The sequence below is a fragment of the Lepidochelys kempii genome, chromosome 28 (assembly GCF_965140285.1).
Source record: "Lepidochelys kempii isolate rLepKem1 chromosome 28, rLepKem1.hap1, whole genome shotgun sequence".
In the NCBI taxonomy this organism is placed as follows: domain Eukaryota; kingdom Metazoa; phylum Chordata; order Testudines; family Cheloniidae; genus Lepidochelys; species Lepidochelys kempii.
In genome coordinates, this window is record NC_136407.1 from 1631991 (window position 1) to 1648966 (window position 16976).

Genomic DNA, 16976 nt, shown 5'->3' on the forward strand with positions numbered 1-16976 from the left:
ACGCGCTATCTCAGAGTATGCCTGCCCCGTCTGTCTGTCCCCATGCCCCCCTCCCTGTCCATCTGTCCCCATGCCCCCCCCGCTGTCCATCTGTCCCCATGCCCGCCCCGTCCGTCTGTCCCCATAGCCACCCGTCTGTCCCCATGCCCGCCCCGTCTGTCTGTCCCCATGCCCCCCCCGCTGTCCATCTGTCCCCATGCCCGCCCCTGTCTGTCTGTCTGTCCCCATAGCCACCCCTGTCTGTCCCATGCCCGCCCCGTCTGTCTGTCCCCATGCCCCCCCCGCTGTCCATCTGTCCCCATGCCTGCCCCGTCTGTCTGTCCCCATAGCCACCCCGTCTGTCCCCATGCCCACCCCTGTCTGTCTGACCCCATGCCCCCCTCCCTGTCCATCTGTCCCCATGCCCGCCCCCGTCTGTCTGTCTGTCCCCATAGCCACCCCTGTCTGTCCCCATGCCCGCCCCTGTCTGTCTCACCCCATGCCCCCTGCTGTCCATCTGTATCTCCCCATACCCGCCCCGTCTGTCTCTCCCCATACCCGCCCCGTCTGTCTGTCCCCATGCCCGCCCCGTCTGTCTGTCCGTCTGTCCCCATGCCCGCCCTGCTGTCTGTCCGCGTACCTGCCCCCGCCTGTCTGTCTGTCCCCATGCCCGCCCTGCTGTCTGTCCGCGTACCTGCCCCGTCTGTCTGTCTGTCCCCATGCCCGCCCTGCTGTCTGTCCGCGTACCTGCCCCCGCCTGTCTGTCTGTCCCCATGCCCGCCCTGCTGTCTGTCCGCGTACCTGCCCCTGTCTGTCTGTCTGTCCCCATGCCCGCCCCGTGGGTCTAGGTGCCCCCCAGGATTCAGGCCTTCACCCCCAGCAAGGTACATAAAGGGCTTAATCAGTGACCGATTCGTGGCCTGGCACCGCTCCCGGGTCACTGCGCTCAGGTCCCTCGCCCAGGTGGGCCGCGCGTCACCCAAGGTGGGGCAGGGAGACCCCAACATCCCACTTCCAATGTGGGGACATGACAGTGGGGCAGGGGGTGCTCTCCGCCGGCAGGCGGGGCTGGCCCCAGGGGGCACTGGGGGGCTCAGGGGGGCGGGGGGCTCGGCAGGGCTCTCTCCCCCGGCAGGCGGGGCTGGCCCCAGGGGGGCACTGGGGGGCTCAGGGGGGCGGGGGGCTCGGCAGGGCTCTCTCCCCCGGCAGGCGGGGCTGGCCCCAGGGGGCACTGGGGGGCTCAGGGGGGCGGGGGGCTCGGCAGGGCTCTCTCCCCCGGCAGGCGGGGCTGGCCCCAGGGGGGCACTGGGGGCTCAGGGGGGCGGGGGGCTCGGCAGGGCTCTCTCCCCCGGCAGGCGGGGCTGGCCCCAGGGGGCACTGGGGGGCTCAGGGGGGCGGGGGGCTCGGCAGGGCTCTCTCCCCCGGCAGGCGGGGCAGGCCCCAGGGGGCACTGGGGGGCTCAGGGGGGCGGGGGGCTCGGCAGGGCTCTCTCCCCCGGCAGGCGGGGCAGGCCCCAGGGGGCACTGGGGGGCTCAGGGGGGCGGGGGGGCTCGGCAGGGCTCTCTCCCCCGCAGGCGGGGCTGGCCCCAGGGGGCACTGGGGGGCTCAGGGGGGGCGGGGGGCTCGGCAGGGCTCTCTCCCCCGGCAGGCGGGGCTGGCCCCAGGGGGCACTGGGGGGCTCAGGGGGGCGGGGGGCTCGGCAGGGCTCTCTCCCCCGGCAGGCGGGGCAGGCCCCAGGGGGCACTGGGGGGCTCAGGGGGGCGGGGGGCTCGGCAGGGCTCTCTCCCCCGGCAGGCGGGGCAGGCCCCAGGGGGCACTGGGGGGCTCAGGGGGGCGGGGGGCTCGGCAGGGCTCTCTCCCCCGGCAGGCGGGGCAGGCCCCAGGGGGCACTGGGGGGCTCAGGGCGGCGGGGGGCTCGGCAGGGCTCTCTCCCCCGGCAGGCGGGGCAGGCCCCAGGGGGCACTGGGGGGCTCAGGGGGGCGGGGGGGCTCGGCAGGGCTCTCTCCCCCGGCAGGCGGGGCAGGCCCCAGGGGGCACTGGGGGGCTCAGGGGGGCGGGGGGCTCGGCAGGGCTCTCTCCCCCGGCAGGCGGGGCAGGCCCCAGGGGGCAACTGGGGGGCTCAGGGGGGCGGGGGGCTCGGCAGGGCTCTCTCCCCCGGCAGGCGGGGCTGGCCCCAGGGGGCACTAGGGGGCGCCGTGGGGCAGGGAGCAGAGGGGGGTGAGGTTTATTGGGGGGCTGGGTTTCAACCAAGAACACTAAAGACCGTTTGTAAATTCTGGGTCACTTGAATTTTTATTTTTAACTTTTTTTAAAACTTTTTTTTCCCCCCAAAATATTCTCCTCGTCTCTTCTCGTCGCTCGCTTCAGTCCCCTCGACCTCAATAAAGTTTCTGTGACTCTTTAAATTAAAAGTAACTTCTTGTGGGGGGCGGGGGGAATAAAACCGCCACAGATTAATCATCAGTCCTGGCTCCCAGCCCCGCCCCCCCGCTCTAACCACCAGCCCCCGCTCCCCTCCCAGAACCGGGGAGGAACCCAGGCGTCCTGGCTCCCAGCCCCCCCGCTCTAACCACCAGCCCCCGCTCCCTCCCCGAGCCGGGGAGCGAACCCAGGCGTCCTGGCTCCCAGCCCCCCCGCTCTAACCACCAGCCCCCGCTCCCCTCCCCGAGCCGGGGAGCGAACCCAGGCGTCCTGGCTCCCAACCCGCCCCTGCTCTGACCCACCAGCCCCCACTCCCCTCCCCGAGCCGGGGAGCGAACCCAGGAGTCCTGGCTCCCAGCCCCCCTGCTCTAACCCACCAGCCCCCACTCCCCTCGCCGAGCCGGGGAGCGAACCCAGGAGTCCGGGCTCCCAGCGCCCCCCAGGAGACTCACACCCAGCTGTCTCTCTGAGTGGGAACAGAAAGGCGCAGTGTGGAGAAGCGGGTAGAGAGATCGATATTGTCCGTTTTAATTCTCTGGTAATAATATTTCTATGCAAAATATTCTTTTCTCCCCCTCCCTCCTCCCCCATTCCCAGACCCCTGTAGGAAAGAGAGACCCCCCGCCCGTCACTAAACCTGAAGCAGCCCCCGAGGGTCACCGCGCCCCCCCCCGGGGGTCATGAAGTGTACACAGCACCGCCCTCGGGGTGGGTTATGGTCACTGCAGAGGCCGAGAAAGTGCCTTTGTGGGAGAGAACCCAGAGTCCTGGCTCCCAGCCCCCCCTGCTCTGACCCACCAGCCGCCACTGCCCTCCCAGAGCCGGGAGCGAACCCAGGAGTCCTGGCTCCCAGCCCCCCCTGCTCTGACCCACCAGCCGCCACTGCCCTCCCAGAGCCGGGGAGCGAACCCAGGAGTCCTGGCTCCCAGCCCCCCCTGCTCTGACCCACCAGCCCCCACTCCTCTCCCAGAGCAGGGGAGCGAACCCAGGAGTCCTACCTCTGAGCACCCCCTTGCTCTAACTACTACACCCCACTCCTCTCTCAGAGCCGGGGAGAGAACCCAGGAGTCCCGGCTCCCAGCCCCCCCGATACTCAGCGATTCCTGTTTCTCGGTACCTACCGCTGACCTCCTCCCCACTGCTTTGCCCCATGGGGGGCGGGGTGGGGGGCGGGTGGGGTGCAGCCCCGTACCCAATTCCCCGCTACTCGGGCCGGACGTGGCAGGTCCTTTCTTCTCGCAAGGGTCTCTGCGGCCGGCTCGAGTTTATATACCAACCCCCCCCCCAAAAAAAAACCCAACGCCAAACCACCCCCAAACCAAAAGGAAAGAAATCAACATCGTCATAATTAAGAACGTGTCCCAACGGGAAAGGCCTGTAACGAGAAAAGAAAGGACCGCCCCCCCCCCGGTTTCATACAATCACGGACAGCCGCACCAAAAACACTCGCTTTGACCCCGAGGGGAAGAACGAAAAAAGATATTCACAGAACGTCGAAAACTTGTTTCGGTTCCCCGCCCCCCCCCGGGAAAGAAAAATCGAAATTGCTGAGCCAGCAAAATGCGAATGGCGGGTTATTTCCTCCTCTGTCCCCCGGCCGACGAAGCCACAAAAATGAATTGGCTCGGAAAGACGGGGCGAGGGGGGGGCGTTGGTTTTAAATCCGTTCGTCCCCCCCCCCCCCAGCCCGGCCCGCCGCGGCGATCGTCCCAACAACGCCACGAACCCGGGGCGGCTCTTGGCTCTGGGTCTCCTTGGATCTGGGCCGGGGGGGGGACGGGGGGACACTCTTTGACGCCCGCTGGTGCGGAGACGAGGGTTTTGTCCGTCCCCGGCTCTCTCGCTTTTCCCCGTTCCGCTCTTCTCCTTCGCGCGTCCCCTGATGCCGGGGGGGGGGGGGGGGGCGGTGGCCGGAGGGGGGGCGGGGGGGGGGGCAAAAGCCAAGTTCCGGAAGCGCAGACGTCACAAGCCAACACCTCTCGAAAAAACACAAAGCATGCACAAAGCGCTTTCCTCGAAGCGGGCGGGCGGGCTGGGTGCATTGAGACGGGAGCGGGGCCGGGGAAGGAGCCAGGCGAAGGATTGCGCCAAAAAGAAACCCAAGGAAGGAGAAGAAAGAAACAGCCCTTCTCGCGCCGCCCCCCGCCCGCCCTGCCCCTCCTCCCCGAAACTGACCCCAACGGCTCAGTTCCGTGTCCACAATCGTCTGGGTCAGGCCGGAGTCGCCCCGCGCGGGGCAGGTGCCTAGAGCCTCTCCCGGGCCGGGATCCAGATGTAGGGCCCCGAAAGTTCCTCGATAATCCGTTTGATTTTGTGGTAGATCTCCTCGAAACTCTCGCCTTCCACGATGGCTGCAGGGGGGCAGGGGGGAAACACGGCACAGGGTCAATGGGGGGAGACGGGCGAGGGGGCCCCCCCGGAGATCCCACCCGGGCCGGGGGCAGATCCCGCCCCGGATCTGGGGACGCGCCCGTCGGGAAGGATTTTCCCAGCCGGGCCGGCTTCGGACCAAGGCGCCGGGGAGCCGCATGGGAGCCGGCAGCCTCTGTGTCCCCCAAGTTTGGGACAGCGGGACCGTCCCAGGGTCTGACGGGGGGACCCTGGGGCTGGGGGGGGGACCCACCCGAGAAGCACTCTGTGAATTCTTGCTCCAGTTTGATGGCTCGATCGAAGGCTTTCCGCGCCTGATCCTCCGTTATCCGCTTGCTGATCTCTCTGCGGGGGGGGGTGGCGGGGGACGGGACACACGTGTCAGACCTTCGCTCTTCACCCCCCACTTAGACCCCACCCCACAGCCCGCTTAGACCCCACCCACCGCTGTCTCAGACCCCGCCCCACAGTCCGTTTAGACCCTGCCCCAGCCATCTCAGACCCCCGCCCCTGCCATCTCAGACCCCGCCCCCACTGCCCACGTAGACTCCTCCCCCAGCCGTCTCAGACCCCGCCCCCCGCCATCTCAGACCCCGCCCCCACCGCCCAATAGACTCCTCCCCCAGCTGTCTCAGACCTCGCTCCCTGATCCCGCCTGACCCCGCCCCCGCCATATCAGACCCTGCCCCCATCCATTGCAGACCCCGCCCCCTCATTCCACCTAGACCCCGCCCCCAGCCCTCTCAGCTCCGCCCCCCCCTAGAGCCCGCCCCCAGCGAGCCCGCGCCCCGGCCCGTGGGCCCCGTACTCACAGGACATTCTCCAGGGACCGGGGCCGGATGAAGATGGCGATCGGGTGAGCTGGGCGGCCTGGAGCCGTCGCACCGCGTTGGCCGAGACGTCAAGGATGCAGTGTTTGCCCTGCGGGGCCGGGGGGGGGTTCATCACCATCCACCGACCCCCCCCCTCCCCGCTGCCCCTCCCCTCCCTTCTGCTAGCCCCCTCCCGCTGTCCCTCCCGTCCCCCAGCGGGCCCCCACCCCGCTGCCCCCCCTCACCTCCGCTAGCCCCTCCCTGCAATGTCCCTCCCCCTCGCTGCCGGCCCCCACCCCCCAGCTGCCCTCCCTCCCCTCCGCTAGCCCCCCCGTGATGTCCCCACCTCCCCTCCGCTAGCCCCCCCATGTCCCTCCCTCCCCCCTGCCGGCCCCCCGCCCCCTGGCTGCCCCTCCCTCCCCTCCGCTAGCCCCCCCCATGTCCCTCCCTCCCCCTGCCAGTCCCCGCCCCCCAGCTGCCCCTCCCTCCCCTCCCGCTAGCCCCCCCGTAATGTCCCCACCTCCCCTCCGCTAGCCCCCCCCATGTCCCTCCCTGCCCCCTGCCGGCCCCCGCCCCTCAGCTGCCCCTCCCTCCCCTCCGGAAGCCCCCCTGCGATGTCCCTCCCTGCCCCCTGCCGGCCCCCGCCCCCCAGCTGCCCCTCCCTCCCCTCCGGAAGCCCCCCTGCGATGTCCCTCCCTGCCCCCTGCCGGCCCCCGCCCCCAGCTGCCCCTCCCTCCCCTCCGGAAGCCCCCCCTGCGATGTCCCTCCCTCCCCCCTGCCGGCCCCCGCCCCTGGCTGCCCCCTCCCTACTGCCCCTCCCTCACCTCCGCTAGCCCCCCCCCATGTCCCTCCCTCCCCCCTGCCGGCCCCTGCCCCCCCGGCCGGCCCCCCCGGTACCTGCTCGGCCACCTCGCGCACGGACTGGACGCTGGTCCCGTACAGGTGGCTGTTGTACTGTCCGGCCTCGATGAACTTGTGGCCCTGGATGTTCCTTCTCCATCTTCTCCCGCGAGGCCACGAAGTGATAGTCCCGGCCGTCCACCTCGTACTCCCGCTTGGGCCGCGTGGTGTCTGGGGGGGGGCGGGGGCTCAGGGCCTTCTCCGGAGCCCCCCCCCGGAGCCCGGCGCCTCCCCGCCGAGCCCCGCAGCCCAGCACCTCTCTCTGCCCCACCCCCCGCCAGACGGCGCCCCCCCCGCCGAGCCCCCCTGCCACACATGCCCCCCTGGAGCCCGGCACCCCCGTACCGCCCCCCGCAGCCCAGCAACCCGCTCTGCCCCACCCCCCCCCGACGGCGCCCCCCCACCGAGCCCCCTGCCACACGGCGCCCCCTACCCCCCCCGCAGCCCAGCACCTCTCTCTGCCCCACCCCCGCCAGACGGCGCCCCCCCGCCGAGCCCCCTGCTACACGGCGCCCCCTACCCCCCCCCGCAGCCCAGCACCTCGCTCTGCCCCCACCCCCCCCCCGACGGCGCCCCCCCACCGAGCCCCCTGCCACACGGCGCCCCCTACCCCCCCGCAGCCCAGCACCTCGCTCTGCCCCACCCCCCGCCAGACGGCGCCCCCCCGCCGAGCCCCCTGCCAGCACGGCGCCCCCTACCCGCCCCACAGACCAGCACCTCTCTCTGCCCCACCCCCGCCAGACGGCGCCCCCCGCCAAGCCCCCTGCTACACGGCGCCCCCCTGTAGCCCGGCACCCCCTACCCGCCCCGCAGCCCAGCACGCCCTGTCTCCCCCCTGCAGCCCAGCCCCCATCTGCCCCACCCCCCTGCCCCCTGTAGCCCGGCACTCCCCCACCTCCCCGCAGCCCAGACCCTCCTGCCCTACCCCCTGCCCCCACAGCATGGACGCCCCCTGCCCCACCCCCCCACGCCCCTGCCGAGCACCCCGCCCTGCCCCCTGCCGAGACCTGCAACACAGCACCCCCCTGCGGAGCCCCCTGTAGCCCGGCCCCCCCTGCCCCCCCCACAGCATGGACGCCCCTGCCCCCCCACCACAGTCCTGCGCCCCCTGCCCTGCCCCCCTCCCCCACCAGGACTCACGGGGGACGCAGGACCCGAACTTGTCGGGGAACTCGGAGGCAAGATCGTCGTTCGCTCGGTCCTTGGTGGGCCCCAGGATGATAATGGGGCGAGCGTAGTGCACTGGGGGGGGGAGAGAGTGAATCGAGATGGGGGACAGACGGATTCCCCTCCCCCCCCCAGCGCCCCCCGCTGGCAGCCAGCAGACCCTCACCTTCCATCTGCATCACGGTCTCGTAGCTCAGGACTGAATCTTCCGACCTGGGGGTGAGAATCCGAAAGAGTCACCGGCAGGGCTGGGGGGGCAGGGGGCTGCGGGTCGGGAGTGGGGGGCATCGGCGGGGCTGGGGGGGGGGAGGGGGCTGCGGGTCGGGAGTGGGGGGCACCGGTGGGGCTGGGGGGGGGAGGGGCTGCGGGTCGGGAGTGGGGGGCACCGGCGGGGCTGGGGCTGGCAGGGGGCTGCGGGTCGGGAGTGGGGGGCACCGGCAGGGCTGGGGGGGCAGAGGCTGCGAGTCGGGAGTGGGGGTACCGGCGGGGCTGGGGGGGGCAGGGGGCTGCGGGTTGGGAGTGGGGGGCACCGCAGGGCTGGGGGGGGCAGGGAGCTGCGGGTCGGGAGTGGGGGGCACCGGCAGGGCTGGGGGGGCAGAGGCTGCGAGTCGGGAGTGGAGGGCACCAGCGGGGCTGGGGGTGGCAGGGGGCTGCGGGTCGGGAGTGGGGGGCACCGGCAGAGCTGGGGGGGCAGAGGCTGCGAGTCGGGAGTGGGGGGTACCGGCGGGGCTGGGGGGGGCAGGGGGCTGCGGGTTGGGAGTGGGGGGCACCGGCAGGGCTGGGGGGGGCAGGGAGCTGCGGGTCGGGTTGTGGGGGGCACCGGCAGGGCTGGGGGGGCAGAGGCTGCGAGTCGGGAGTGGAGGGCACCAGCGGGGCTGGGGGGGGGCAGGGAGCTGCGGGTCGGGAGTGGGGGGCACCGGCAGGGCTGGGGGGGCAGAGGCTGCGAGTCGGGAGTGGGGGTACCAGCGGGGCTGGGGGGGGCAGGGGGCTGCGGGTTGGGAGTGGGGGGCACCGGCGGGGCTGGGGGGGGCAGGGAGCTGCGGGTTGGGAGTGGGGGGCACCGGCAGGGCTGGGGGGGCAGGGGCTGTGGGTCCAGAGTGGGGGGCACCGGCAGGGCTGGGGGGGGCAGGGGCTGTGGGTCCAGAGTGGGGGGCACTGGCGGAGCTGGGGGGTCGCGTAGGACGTAAAGGGACAGTTGGAAACGGAAGGAGAAGGCGACAGCAGGAGAGAAACCCACCTTGAGAGCCCGATCCTGGAACCCGATCCTGGAGCGGGGCAGAAAGAGAGAGAGAGAGAGGAAGAGAGTGAGAGCGAGAGAGAGCGAGAGAGAGAGACGGGGTGCGTCGGGGTAGATAGAGGGGGTGGATGGGCTGTGACGAAGCGGGACTGTTCTTAATGTTTCCTCTGAACAGTGTGGGGGTGCCTCAGTTTCCCCTAGGCAGTTCTTAAGTCTCTAGGGGGTGGGGTAAGGGTGTATGACCCTTGCAGAGCCCTAGAGGGCAGGGGTGGGCAGGGGTCTGGACACAGAGAAGGGCCGACACCCTGTTTCCTGGCCACTGATGGCCTGGGCCCTTCCCCCCTGCAAGGTGAGAGCTGAAGGGTTGGAGAACAAAGGAATCCGGTGCCCTCCTGGCCCGGGAAAGGGACAAAGCCCAGAGGAGGAGGGGCTGGAGGGAGTTTCAGTTTGGGGCTGGCTGGGACATGGAGTGAAGGGCAGACGGGGTTGTCTGGCTCACTGCCCCCCCCAAAATGGACCCGGCTGAGGGGTCCTGTTCTCTGCACCTGCAAGCTCTGTGTTAGACCCTGTTCCTGTCGCCTAATAAACCTTCTGTGTTGCTGGCTGGCTGAGAGTCCCGTCTGACTGCGGAGTTGGGGGGCAGGACCCTCTGCCCCCCCCAGGACCCCGCCTGGGCGGACTGGCTGGGGGAAGCGCCCGGAGGGGCAGGGGGGCTGGAGGCTCCGGGGTCGGAGCCAGGAAGGTGGAGCCGGGGGAGCTGGGTGTCCTGCAGACAGGCTGCCCCCCGAGAGGAGACTCCCCCCGAGTCCTGCCTGGCTTCGCGGGGAGCAGGTCCAGAGCATCGCCCGGGGACCCCGTGACAGGGGCATAGATAGATAGATGGGGGGGTGGACGGGGTAGATAGATAGATGGGGGGTAGATACAAAGATAGAGGGGGTGGATGGGGTAGATAAATAGATAGATAGAGGGGGGTGGGTAGATGGGGGGTGGATGGGGTAGATAGATAGAGGGGGGGTGGATAGATGGGGTGGATAGATAGAGGGGGGTGGATGGGGTTGATAGATAGATAGATAGAGGGGGGTGCATGGGGTAGATAGATAGAGGGGGGGTAGATGGGGGGTGGATGGGGTAGATAGATAGAGGGGGGTAGATAGATAGAGGGGGGGTGGATGGGGTAGATAGATAGAGGGGGGGTAGATAGATGGGGGTGGATAGATAGAGGGGGGTGGATGGGGTGGATAGATAGAGGGGGGTGGGTAGATGGATAGGACAGACAGACAGACATAAATTGCCCACGTCCCCTCCCATTTCTCTACCCATAGGGGGGTCCATTACAGCCTCCATCTCTCACCTCCCCCCATCCCATTCCCCTGCCCACCCCACAACCCCAGAGCCCCTCACCCCAGGATAGCCCCACCCCCCCATGGATCCCCCTCCCCCGCGTCTCTTCCAGCTCTGGTGCCTGCGGTGGGAGCCGCGCCCCACAGCGCCCCCCGGGGGTCAGGCACCCTGGCTGCCCCCCCCCCCAGTGTTTGCAGACCCAGCCCCCCCGCCCCCAGGGGGAGCGTGTGGGGGGCATGGGAGCAGCCACTCACCTTGGCCTTTAACCGCGTCCACTCCCGGCGCTCCACCCTGCAGGAAGGGCAAAACTCAGAGACGGCCCCGCCCCCTGCCCTGCGGCCCCGCCCCTTTCCAAAGCCCCACCCCCAAACCCTGCCCAGAAACTCCCCCTGCAGCCCCGCCCCCTGCGGCCCCGCCCCTTTCCAAAGCCCCACCCCCAAACCCTCCCCAGAAACTCCCCCTGCAGCCCCCCCTGCCCTGCGGCCCCGCCCCTTTCCAAAGCCCCACCCCCAAACCCTCCCCACAGCCTCTCCCCCCTGCAGCCCCACCCCTGCCCTGCGGCCCTGCCCCCTTCCCAAAGCCCCACCCCCAAACCCTACCCAGAACCTCTCCCCCTGCAGCCCCCCCTGCCCTGCGGCCCCGCCCCTTTCCAAAGCCCCACCCCCAAACCCTCCCCACAAGCTCTCCCTCTGCAGCCCCCCTGCCCTGCGGCCCCGCCCCTTTCCAAAGCCCCACCCCCAAACCCTGCCCAGAAACTCCCCCTGCAGCCCCGCCCCCTGAGGCCCCGCCCCTTTCCAAAGCCCCACCCCCAAACCCTCCCCAGAAACTCCCCCTGCAGCCCCCCCTGCCCTGCGGCCCCGCCCCTTTCCAAAGCCCCACCCCCAAACCCTCCCCACAACCTCTCCCCACTGCAGCCCCACCCCTGCCCTGCGGCCCTGCCCCCTTCCCAAAGCCCCACCCCCAAACCCTACCCAGAACCTCTCCCCCTGCAGCCCCCCCTGCCCTGCGGCCCCGCCCCTTTCCAAAGCCCCACCCCCAAACCCTCCCCACAAGCTCTCCCTCTGCAGCCCCCCTGCCCTGCGGCCCCGCCCCTTTCCAAAGCCCCACCCCCAAACCCTCCCCAGAAACTCCCCCTGCAGCCCCGCCCCCTTTGGCCCCGCCCACTTCCCAAAGCCCCACCCCAAACCCTCCCCACAACCTCTCCCCATGTGGCCCCTCCCCCTGCCCTGAAGCCCCGCCCCCTTTCCAAAGCCCCACCCCCAAACCCTCCCCAGAACCTCTCCCCCTGCAGCCCTGCCCCCTTCCCAAAGCCCCACCCCAAACCCTCCCCACAACCTCTCCCCCCTGCAGCCCCACCCCTGCCCTGCGGCCCGCCCCTTCTGAAAGCCCCACCCCCAAACCGTCCCCAGAACCTCTTTCCCTGCAGTCCCGCCCCTGCCCTGAGGCCCCGCCCACTCCACCCCTCCCCACACCCTCTCCCCTTGAGGCCCCGCCCCCTGCCCTGCGGCCCTGCCCCCTTCCCAAAGCCCCACCCCCAAACCCTCCCCACAACCTCTCCCCCCTGCAGCCCTGCCCCTGCCCTGCAGCTCGCCCCTTCTGAAAGCCCCACCCCCAAACCCTCCCCACAAGCTCTCCCTCTGCAGCCCCCCTGCCCTGCGGCCCCGCCCCTTTCCAAAGCCCCACCCCCAAACCCTCCCCAGAAACTCCCCCTGCAGCCCCGCCCCCTTCCCAAAGCCCCACCCCCAAACCCTCCCCACAACCTCTCCCCCTGCGGCCCGCCCCCTTCCCAAAGCCCCACCCCCAAACCCTCCCCACAACCTCTCCCCCTGCGGCCCCACCTCCCCCCAACAGCCACTTCAGCCCCACAGACTCTCCCCCAGCCCCCGCCGGTACCGTCTCTTGCTGGGCACGAAGCCGATCTCGTCGCCCTCCCCGTCGGGGTGGACCCGCCGCGCCTGCCACCACTCGTCGTCCGAGGCGTCGACCACGTGCAGCACGTCCCCGAAGTGGAAACTCAGCGCCTGGCTCAGGAACCCGCAGTCCTTCGTCTTGTCGTAGTCGAACAGCGCCCTGCAGGGCGGGGCGGGGGGGTCAGAGAACCCAGGCGTCCGGGCTCCCAGCCCCCTGCCCTGACCTGCCCTCCCGGAGCCAGGGAGAGAACCCAGGAGTCCTGGCTCCCAGCCCCCTGCCCTGACCCGCCAGCCCCCACTGCCCTCCCAGAGCCGGGGAGAGAACCCAGGCATCCGGGCTCCCAGCCCCCTCTGCTCTGACCTGCCAGCACCCACTGCCCTCCCGGAGCTGGGAAGAGAACCCAGGAGTCCTGGCTCCCAGCCCCTCCTGCCCTGACCCAGCAGCCCCCACTGCCCTCCCAGAGCCGGGGAGAGAACCCAGGCGTCCTGGCTCCCAGTCACCCCTGCTCCGACCCACCAGCCCCCGCTCCCCTCCCAGAGTTGGGGAGAGAACCCAGGCGTCCGGGCTCCCAGGCGTCCGGCCCGCTCTGACCCACCAGACTAGAGGACACTCCCCTTCTGTGGACAGGGGGGACATGAGGCTCCCCGGCTCCATGCGTATGAGGGGCGGAGTTAGTGGGGTGCTCAGCAGCCGGGCTGGGGGGTCGTGTGTGTGGGGACGGTTGGGGGGGCTTGTGGGAGTCAGTGAGGGGTTGGGAGGTTCTTGGGGATGTGTGGGGGGATGGGAGGGTTCGTGGGGCCTGGGGAAGCTCTTGGGGCTCCGGGGGGACTCCTGGGGGCTCAGGAGGGTTTGTGGGGGGATGGGGGAGCTAAAGGAGCTCTGTGTGGGGATGGGAGGGTTTCTGCGGGGTGCAGCGTCTCAGTGGGGTGGGGAAGCTCCTGGGGTGTCTGTCAGGGGTTGGGGGGACTCCTGGGGAGTTGGGAGGCTTGTGGGGAGATGGGGGGCTTAGGGGGGTGGGAGGTTCTGTGGGGGGATGGTAGGGTTTGTGGGGGGTGGAGCATCTCAGAGGGGGTGGGGAAGCTCCTGGGGGCTCTGTGGGGGGCTTGTGGGGTGACAGGGGGGCTCGTGAGGGGCTGGGGGGAACTTGTTGGGGGTGGCTCCTGGGGATCTACGGGAGGTCTTGTGGGGTGACAGGGGACTCGTGGTGGGGCTGGGTATCTCAGGGGGTGGGGGGCTCCCGGGGGTCAGTGGGGGGTCTTGTGAGGGGGCTGGGAATCTCAGGGGGGTGGGGGGGCTCCCGGGGGTCGGTGGGGGGCTCATGGGGGGGCTGGGTATCTCAGGGGTCTGGGGGGGCCCCGGGGGGGCTCTCACCGGATGTAAAAGCCCCGCTTCGGGTTGCTGCGCAGGGAGGCCGTCCCGGAGCCCAGGCTGCTGCTCATCAGCTGCTCCCGCAGGTCGTGGATTTTGGCCTCGAAGCGGCTGTACTCTGGGGGGCAATCGGGGGGTTCGGGGCCAGGTGCTGCCTGGGGCCCCCCCAGGACGTCCCTCCTCACCCCTCGGCGTCCCCCAAATCCGCCTGGCCGGCACGAGGCCTCCTGCCAGGGGAACCCGCCGGTCCGTCCGTGCGCCCCCGTCCCGCCGTCCGTCTGTCCGCCCAACACCCCGTCCTGCCGTCTGTCTTTCCGCCCACCCTCCATTCCCATCCCACCGTCCATCCGCCCGCCCAACACCCCGTCCCTCTGTCCGTCCATCCCCATCCCTCCATCTGTCCATTCACCCACCCTCCATCCCCATCCCACCGTCCGTCCATCCGCTCAACACCCCATCACCCCGTCTGTCCATCCCCATCCCTCCATCCGTCCATCCACCCACCCTCCATCCCCATCCCGCCGTCCGTCCATCCGCTCAACACCCCATCCCCCCATCCCTCCGTCCGTCCACCCAACACCCCATCACCCCGTCTGTCCATCCCCATCCCTCCATCCGTCCATCCACCCACCCTCCATCCCCATCCCGCTGTCCGTCCATCCGCTCAACACCCCATCCCCCCATCCCTCCGTCCGTCCACCCAACACCCCATCACCCCATCTGTCCATCCCCATCCCTCCATCCGTCCATCCACCCACCCTCCATCCCCATCCCGCCGTCCGTCCATCCGCTCAACACCCCATCCCCCCATCCCTCCGTCTGTCCGTCCACCCAACACCCCATCACCCCGTCTGTCCATCCCCATCCCTCCATCCGTCCATCCACCCACCCTACATCCCCATCCCGCCATCCATCCATCCGCCCAACACCCCATCCCCCCATTTGTCCATCCCCCCACCCTCCATCCCCCAGTCTGTCCATCCCCATCCCGCCGTCCATCCATCCGCCCAACACCCTGTCCCACCATCCGTCCGTCCACCTGCCCTCCATTCCCATTCCAGCGTCCGTCCGTCCACCACCCTCCAACCCCATCCCTCCGTCTGTCCGTCCACCCTCCATCCCCATCCTGCCATCCGTCCATCCGCCCAACACCCCATCCCACCATCCGCCCACCCAGTCTCCATCCCCATCCCTCTGTCCGTCCATCCGCCCACCCAGTCTCCATCCCCATCCCTCTGTCCGTCCATCCGCCCACCCAGTCTCCATCCAACACCCCACACATCCCTTCTCCCGGCCGGCCAACCCCCGGGCATCCCTCCATCCTTCCAACCCCATCCGTCCACCCAACACCCCATCACCCCGTCTGTCCATCCCCATCCCTCCATCCGTCCATCCACCCACCCTACATCCCCATCCCGCCATCCATCCATCCGCCCAACACCCCATCCCCCCATCTGTCCATCCCCATCCCGCCGTCCGTCCATCCGCCCAACACCCTGTCCCACCATCCGTCCGTCCACCGAACACCCCATCCCGCCATCTGTCCATCCACCCGCCCTCCATTCCCATCCCAGTGTCCGTCTGTCCACCCACCCTCCAACCCCATCCCTCCGTCTGTCCGTCCACCCTCCATCCCCATCCTGCCATCCGTCCATCCGCCCAACACCCCATCCCACCATCCGCCCACGCAGTCTCCATCCCCATCCCTCTGTCCGTCCATCCGCCCACCCAGTCTCCATCCAACACCCCACACATCCCTTCTCCCAGCCGGCCAACCCCCGGGCATCCCTCCATCCTTCCAACCCCATCCGCCCACCCACCCACCCAGCCCCAGTCCCAGCCCCAGCCACCGAGCCCCTGTCCCTCCCTCCATGATGCCACCCAGAGGTGGGCCCCGGCCCGAGCTGACCCTCACCGTCAGGTTTATACTGAGCGATGATTGTCACTGTCTGGCCAGCGTTTTTCAGTGCGATGGCAGCCTGCTCGTGGGTTGCATTCCTGAGATCCACCCCGTTCACCTGAGGGGAGAGGGATGCCATGTCAGGGGGGCGGGGAATGGGGCACAGGGTCTGTCCCCTCCAGCGGGCACCGGCTCCCATCCGGCCCCAGGGCGGGGACTGGCTGGCTCAGGGGGGTGGGGAATGGGGCAGGGGCCGGTCCCCTCTGGGGGGGCGCCGGCTCCCATTTGGCCCCAGGGCAGGGGGACTGGCTGGCTCTGGGGGGGGGCGGGTTCTTACCGAGAGGATCTGGTCCCCTTTCCGCAGCTCCCCACTCAGGTCTGCCGGCCCCCCGGCCAGGATGAAGGAGATGAAGATCCCTTCGCCATCCTCGCCCCCGACAATGTTGAATCCCAGGCCCGTCGAGCCGCGGTGGATGATGATCCGGCGGGGTTCCCTGCGGAGGGGGGGTACCGAGGTCAGGAACCCCACAGGGCGAGGGGACAGTCACGGACGGAGTCCCGCAACACCCCACCACCCAGAGTGCACAGCCGGAAAGGCAGAGCACCCCGAGGGGGATGAGTGTGTGAGGCCTGACGGTCATGACGCCTGGCGGTTACAGGAGGTGGCTGTACGTCTCATGGGCGACGGTAGCTTACGGGTGCGGCTGTACGTCGCTGCAACTCTGTGAGTGTGTCTTGGCCGGGTGCGCCTGTATGTCCCTTCCACAACATGGAGGCCCTGGTACTTTCACAAGCGCCTGTGCGCATTTCCCTGTACCCCTCCTGTCCGCCTGTATGTGGACACCCGAACCCGGTCCATGAGCCTGTGCGCCTGTACTTCCCCGTGAGGCTGGAAGAGTTGCAGGGACCGGCCGCGCGCCCCTGTGCCAGGATGTGCTCACGCACACGTTGACCCGCACCCCCATTTGAACGCCTGTATGTCATGTGGGCCCCTGAACGGTACTTGGTAGCATGCAGGGCGCATGTGTGGCCGTGTGCGACGTGTGTTCCAGAGGCGGCTGTATAGTCGGTGACAACCTACACAGCGCATGAGCGCCGGTACCTGACCAAGTTGCCTGTTGGTTATGAGGCTGCGTGTGTGTCACAAACGTGTCATGTGGATGCCTGAATGTCACACGGCTGCCTGTCTCTTATTTGTGCGCCTCTGTGATCTGTATACAGCTGTACATAACCTGTGCGCCTGTAGGTTACAGTGGGTGGCTGTAGGTAACCTGTGCACCTGTACGTTACGGTGAGTGGCTGTACATTAGCTGTGCACCTGTATGTTATGGTGGGTGGCTGTAGGTAACCTGCGCGCCTGTATGTTACGGTGACTGGCTGTACGTTAGGTGTGCGCCTGTATGTTACGGTGGGTGGCTGTAGGTAATCTGTGCGCCTGTATGTTACGGTGGGTGGCTGTAGGTAACCTGCGCGCCTGTATGTTACGGTGGGTGGCTGTAGGTAACCTGTGCGCCTGTATGTTACGGTGGGTGGCTGTAGGTAACCTGTGCGCCTGTATGTTATGGTGGGT

General features: G+C 69.4%; 1 protein-coding gene and 1 pseudogene across 9 annotated transcripts in view; both read right to left on the reverse strand.

Moving 5' to 3' along the window:
• DLG4 (discs large MAGUK scaffold protein 4) overlaps positions 1-16976 on the reverse strand; it is a 97825-nt gene that overhangs the window by 8808 nt on the left and 72041 nt on the right. For 7 of the 8 annotated variants that reach the window (XM_078851003.1, XM_078851001.1, XM_078851002.1 and 4 more), the window contains 5 exons: positions 15744-15900; positions 15422-15524; positions 13510-13624; positions 12121-12297; positions 10482-10518 (listed from right to left, as the gene is read on the reverse strand). In XM_078851003.1, the coding sequence (XP_078707129.1) occupies positions 10482-10518; positions 12121-12297; positions 13510-13624; positions 15422-15524; positions 15744-15900 (589 nt within the window). Of the gene's footprint in view, positions 1-8886; positions 8915-10481; positions 10519-12120; positions 12298-13509; positions 13625-15421; positions 15525-15743; positions 15901-16976 lie in introns of all 8 variants that reach the window. The other variant, XM_078851000.1, reaches the window with a different exon arrangement.
• LOC144929976 (disks large homolog 4-like) lies at positions 4578-7854 on the reverse strand (annotated as a pseudogene). Its single transcript, XR_013635121.1, has 6 exons — positions 7816-7854; positions 7623-7724; positions 6480-6653; positions 5583-5691; positions 5024-5115; positions 4578-4751 (listed from the first exon to the last, which is right to left on the reverse strand). The product of XR_013635121.1 is annotated as a disks large homolog 4-like (transcript).